Here is a 6,000-nt window from a genome sequence, read left to right as displayed (position 1 = left end):
TGTGTTTCACTAAATCCTTGTGTCTGATCAACCTTGAAATGAAAGAAACATTAATGTAATATTGAGAACAAGGCTTTGGTTGCTTGATAAAATCCACTGATGATCTGCTGGGAACTGCCACTACAACCGTGGGCAGTGCCGGAGGAGTAATAATAGGGGGAATAATAGAAAAAGAACATTACATTTACTATTACCAAATAGTAACATCATTACATCACATCACATTATATCAGTGAAGTTGCTAACTTAATGAAACAGAACCATCTGAGGGCAATTGAGATAATGTTTTGGTGTTTCTCCAAAAACACATTCACATTGTCGAATAGTCCAACTTTCATAACATAAAAAAATAAAAAGAATTTGATTGAAGTGTTTATGTTCTGCTGAGTTTCATTTTCTTGCTGCTCAAATTACTCAGTTGCATCGAGGAAAGTGACTCTCTGCCGCCCTCTTTTGTTCAGACGGTAACATAGTTTTGTTTCACATATGAACTCCGGATAATGGAAATGCCCTTTCACACATGTAGCACATAGCAGGAAATTTTCTGTGTCCGACGTGTTTTCACCTACTGGAAATACTCTTTGCTTTAGGCGAGGGGTGCAGGAGACAGGACATGATGCAAAAAGTACGCTGCGGTTATTATTATGCGTTGTAAGAAAGAAAACGGCTTTTATTTTGTGAGAGATCACAGGAAGTCCTCTCTACCATTAGTCCTAACTTCACAGCGGAGCGTTCAGGTCCAATCAAAGCAATACAGCTCGCATGCTGCGGCTATCCTCCGCCTACTGCATGTGTAAAATAGCGGCTGTGCATGTCTTCTGAAAGACATCGTATTTAAGTTTATGTTCTGCTTGTTCAACAGTTGTTTGATAAATGGCTCGTACCGTCTCCCTTACTGCCGGATACTGTTGCACTTAAAGTAGATGTTATCCACTCGCTTTATTCACACTTGGCCACATTGTACCATGACACGGACTTTGTACTAGGACTCTGGCAGGGTATGTATATGTTATGTCATATGCTTCAAGTTACTTTTTTCTGTATAAAACAAAGACAAAGTGCTACCAACCTACATGAAAAGTATTTTTGTTCAGTACATTTCTGCTGTCAGCCAGCCTGGTGAAGAGAGGTGCTAGGACAGCTGTTGATAACTGCAGGAATAACCAGCGAGATTACACGTCCAAGATTGACCAACATGTATAACATGTCCACACAGACAAGGAGCAAAAGGAAAGATGAGGTACGGAAGAGCACACAAACACCTGTAATAAACATTTGAATAATCATTTGTAATGAAGAAGGTTTATTTTCACAATTCACTTTAAATAATTAAAGGATTTGTGGAAAATAAGCATTAAAAATAACCTGAAATTGTTGAAAAAAAGCAACCTAATGTTATTCAGACTAAGTAAGTCAAAATGTTGTTAAGAATAACTGTTAGAACAAGTCTTTCCAATGTGAGATTTTTGTTAAAGTATCAAACATTTGTTCCCTCTGATCCTCCAGTCCGAGCCAGAGATTCCCATCACCATCGCAATGTCATCAGAAGTCCTCTTCAACATGGAGACGGAGCAGCAGAGCAACAGATCGATGAGCCATGGCCCCGCATTCTACTTTGTCAAGGTCAGATGCTATGTCAGGAAAAAGCTGAGAAACATACTCGGACATAGGCAAGCACATGTGTAGTTAAACACATACACAGAGATAAATAGATACACTTTCAAACCCAACAGCTAGTACTTATTTAGTATGAAATCTTACTGATTGTATTCTGAGTATTTAGGTATATACTGTACAATACACACAAAACACCGACACAAACGTTTATTCACACACAAACACACATAGTCACAAACCAGAGAGTGCCATAGACATATACATCACTAATTTGTACATAGACACACACACACACACACACACACACACAAACTTTCATTCCAACTTCAGTTAAGTATTCAGTCAGTTGTGAATTTTGTTGTGTTTTCAGGCTCTGCAGGTTGTGAATGCTGAACTTAAAGTGCATTATCCTGAGAGTCAGGAGCTCTTTAAGGTCTTACTCATCAACCACCATTCATCAGACTCAGACAGACTCAACGAGACTATCAAAATCCAAGGTGAGTCACTCATACATCCAAACAAGAACAACTTCGGGGATGATGGAGTTTTGTCAGCAAACCTCAAATACATTTCAAATACAGATGTCTGATTAGTGACCTACTTACTTGAATAGTAATTTAAATAGGATTTGCCTTACTCAAGCTTGCTGTTTGTTCAGTTCTGCCAGAAAGACATGCAGCGGTAAGATTTAAATGAAATTCATCCTGTCACTTTGTAGGGGTCTCACAAAGAGCACCCAATGAAAAGAACCATGGCAGAGGGAAACATTCACACTGAGACAACCTCAGGCACTTTTCTTTCAAGTTGTTCTTGGTTCACTCTCCTTTTCACTCTGCCTCCTTTTCTCACATCAACCTGGTGCATGATATCTATCATATCTATCAAGTTGTCTGCTAGTACTTGGAGGTCATAGTATTGCAAAGTACACACACACACACACACACACAGACAATTCAGTTTTGGCACAGCAGTATTTCCAACAAAGTCTCATTCCTAATGTAAATCTTTCTTTGATTAATTAACAGTACTGGAAGATAAATAGTGCATCTTTCACATGTCTCAGCAATGCATGCATGCAATGATGCATCTGTAATGTAACTGTACCAGCTAAAATACAGAACATTTTTTGGCCAATTGATTGTGGGCTTGTCATTCATTCTTGTTTGCAGAGTTGGAAGAACTAATTACTCCCTTAGTTATGGAGAGAGAGCGTCTTGTAAGTGAATTAAAGAAGAACAAAACCCATCTGTACCTGTCTGCTAAACCAGGGTTCGGGGTTCAAGAAGCGCTGAAGGAAGGTAAGTGTAAAGAGAGTACTAAACAAATGAGGCCAATGTTACAGAGTGACAACATACACAACTATCTTTAAACTCTAATAACTTTAACAGTGAAGTGTACTCTGTATAGTTGTACATCATACATGACTGCGTGTTAATGTGAATTAATGTCTCTGCATCAGGTATAGCAGCAGCTATCATGGGCAATCCAGAGACAATCGCGAAAGTGTCAGAGACTCAGCTGCGTATTGTCTTTGATGGTGATGCCGTCCTCTTCTCTGATGAGTCTCAGCGTGTTTTCAGTGAAAGGAAACTGATGGGGTACATGGAGCACGAGAAGAAAAACGTTGACGTGCCAATGAACCAAGTATGGATAGTGACAAATTCAGTTATCAGTCACTTTTTCACATTATTACTTCTTCAATGAATGACATACCTCAACAGCAGTCTGTAATTATCTGCATCTATACATACAAGGCAGGTTTATTTATTCAGCAAATTTTAGAACAAAAGGCAACTTTAAGTGCTTTATAAAGGCACCAGCTATGGAACCGGTGCAATAATATACCGACTATTGACACGGAACAGGATTCCATGACAGTAGTCCACAGGCTGTTGGTCCGGACTGGTTTTCCGTGCCAATAGTAGTTTGTTCTATTGGTATGAAGTGAGTTTCCAGAATTTATTTCTGGACCTCTTGGAGGTCCACTACAACCACTAACCACACATTTTGACCATCACATCGGGTATTTTAGTGACACTCACCGGGACATTTTTACAGCATTTTACTGTTTTGACCCAAACTATGATCTTTCCTTAACCTTAACCAAGTGGGTTTTGTGCCTTAACCTAACTATTTTAACCCAAACCATGGGAAGGACTGGCGTTTTCACCTGCAAGTGGAAATGTGCCTCCATTTTGAAACAATCTGAATTTGATCATGTGATCTTGCGCAAGCAACACCAATACGCATGTGTAACAATTCCATACTATCAATAAACAGATTATTGTACTATATTGACCAGTAGCCACTTCCCTTTATATAATGCAAAAATGTATTAAGAAGTACGGCAAAAATATTAATTTTAAAAGAAAATAAAAACAGGAAAAACTAAGAAATACCCAGAAGGTAGTTCAGGATGTAAGTCCAAGGCAGATAATCATATACTTTCAGTTCAAAGGCAGTGGAGAATTTACAGTTTACATTTTTAATCCAGACTTGAAAGTTGCCAGAGTTGGGGCAAGTCTTGTACAGTATCTTTGTAGTGCAAATGTTTCATGTGGACTCTAAGAACAAACAAGAACCTCACAACAATCAAGTCAGTTTAATAACGCAGTTAGTATTGGGCTACAACACTACAACAGATACATATACAGTATATTCTGTATACATAGATAATATAGCATATATAATATATTGCAACTTGCTCTTTTCATTGTTATCTTGCTTTCCGTCTGTGTCCTTGTGATCATGAATGTAACACTGAGATTGTCATGGCTCATGGTATACCATGTATTAGTTTTAGAAGAGAATCTGTTAGGATACTTAAAAATACAGAAATATAATTTATATTATCTTAAAGTATGACTACTCTCAACTTATCTGTTTTGAGAAAAAAAATAGTACATGTCATTGCTCCTCTTCTCCATTCTGTCCCTAGGGGCCATTCAGGGGACTCCTGGAGGTTTTAGAAAGACTGCAGAGGAAGTTGCACAATAAAGGCCTGATCAAAAACTGCCCCATTCGTACCTACCTGGTGACATCCCGTGATGCAGGCTGTGCCGGGTACAGAGCCTTAAGCACTCTACACTCATGGGGTCTGGAGATTGATGAGGCTGTCTTTCTTGGGGGGTCTCCCAAAGGCCCCGTGCTGGAGAAGATCAGGCCCCACATCTTCTTTGATGACCAGGACTGCCATATTAAAAACGTATTGAAGTTTGGCATAGTGGCATGTCATGTGCAATATAGCTCAGAGTAACCAACAGGTGAATTAATGTAATTATAAGAGGCAACAGTTGATTATAACTGATAGAAAAATGTAAATTCGAATAATATGTCCCCATAATGCATCAAAGATGTAACAAAAACATGTAAGCTGATTTAAAGATAATTTTCTTTGCACTATTACTTATAAGTAATATGTGTATAATGTGATGATGAATATGAAGATGCTTTTGTGTTCTTGGAATACTTTTATCTAATTATACTGTCTAATTCTAATTAAATGCATGCAAAATAGTCATTTTCTGCCTTTTGTGTTTTGTGTTTCTGAATCAGTGGTCAAGACAGGCATAGGACAGTGAAAGGGAAGAAGCCATTTTGTGAAGGCGTGTTGATTAAAAAACTAGCTGTAGCTTCTCCAACATATAGCTACCCTGCCACAGCACTGTGTCATATGATCATAAACATATTGTGCATTAATGATTTATGTTCAATGCCAATATAAAAAGTAATGTGACTTTTATATAGCAGAGCAAAAAGTTTGAGCAGTGGATGGGTGCCTCTGTCGAAACTTTTAAGGTGTGCAAACAGCATAACAAAGTGCCACATTTGCCAGATAAGTGTCTCCTGCTCAGATGTGTCCACAGGGGTTTTCACTGTATCGTTAAACGTTACAGTTACAGCTGAAAATGACAACAGAGAAAAACAAGTTTGCTAAGTTCATGTGTCTCCACAATTAAAATCAACCACCAGTCATCTACTCAGAAATGACTGTTGTTGTTAGCGCGACGTCACAGTCTGTAGTTCTAAAGAATGGCGGAATAATATTTTTAGTTATGAGGCTTTTTTTATTTGAGCACTGCTAGGTGTGCTGTCATGCTGATTTGAGCATGTTCTAAATGTCTAGTTGACCAATCAGATTGCTTGGTCGGAAGTACATGTTGTATAATTTAAGTATGGCTGTAGTCAACCAAAGAAAATCTTGGTCGACTGAAATCGTACATAATCTTCAACTAATCGATTAATTGCAGGGCGGGTTGGATGTAATGGGACAGAGTGCACAGTGAACTCAGCTGTCACACATTTCTCCGTTCTGTGTCCATTTTGTGTCTTCAGGTTAGGCTAACCCATTGATGCTAACTTTGGAGCTAACCCCTTCACTTT

The 6,000-nt window shown here is 38.5% G+C and overlaps 1 protein-coding gene across 4 annotated transcripts; it reads left to right on the top strand.

Annotated features, from left to right (window-relative positions):
* The first annotated feature begins 534 nt into the window (after positions 1-534).
* Positions 535-5,137, top strand: LOC137199768 (cytosolic 5'-nucleotidase 1A-like). Of its 4 annotated transcripts, none has more exons than XM_067614292.1 (9): positions 535-597; positions 661-998; positions 1,116-1,240; positions 1,507-1,623; positions 1,988-2,114; positions 2,260-2,298; positions 2,787-2,915; positions 3,077-3,261; positions 4,556-5,137. In XM_067614292.1, exons 3-9 carry the CDS (start codon positions 1,196-1,198, stop codon positions 4,871-4,873), a joined length of 960 nt encoding a protein of 319 aa, XP_067470393.1. In that variant the 5' UTR covers positions 535-597; positions 661-998; positions 1,116-1,195; the 3' UTR covers positions 4,874-5,137. The 4 variants fall into 4 exon arrangements, with proteins under 4 accessions (XP_067470393.1, XP_067470394.1, XP_067470392.1 ...); XM_067614293.1 differs by having other exon boundaries at positions 1,112-1,240; XM_067614291.1 differs by having other exon boundaries at positions 1,095-1,240.
* Positions 5,138-6,000: the final 863 nt, after the last annotated feature.

Source organism: Thunnus thynnus, chromosome 16, assembly GCF_963924715.1.
Source record: "Thunnus thynnus chromosome 16, fThuThy2.1, whole genome shotgun sequence".
NCBI classification, from domain to species: domain Eukaryota; kingdom Metazoa; phylum Chordata; class Actinopteri; order Scombriformes; family Scombridae; genus Thunnus; species Thunnus thynnus.
The sequence above is the reverse complement of the archived record's forward strand: the minus strand, read 5'-3'. Positions and strand labels throughout refer to the sequence as shown.

Bases quoted from the DNA above. Each gene is read 5' to 3' on its own strand.
- LOC137199768 (XM_067614292.1), top strand. From the start codon at position 1,196: ATGTATAACATGTCCACACAGACAAGGAGCAAAAGGAAAGATGAG. The intron at 2,115-2,259 runs GTGAGTCACTCA...GCCTTACTCAAG, and splicing joins CGAGACTATCAAAATCCAAG to CTTGCTGTTTGTTCAGTTCT. The intron at 2,916-3,076 runs GTAAGTGTAAAG...TCTCTGCATCAG, and splicing joins TCAAGAAGCGCTGAAGGAAG to GTATAGCAGCAGCTATCATG.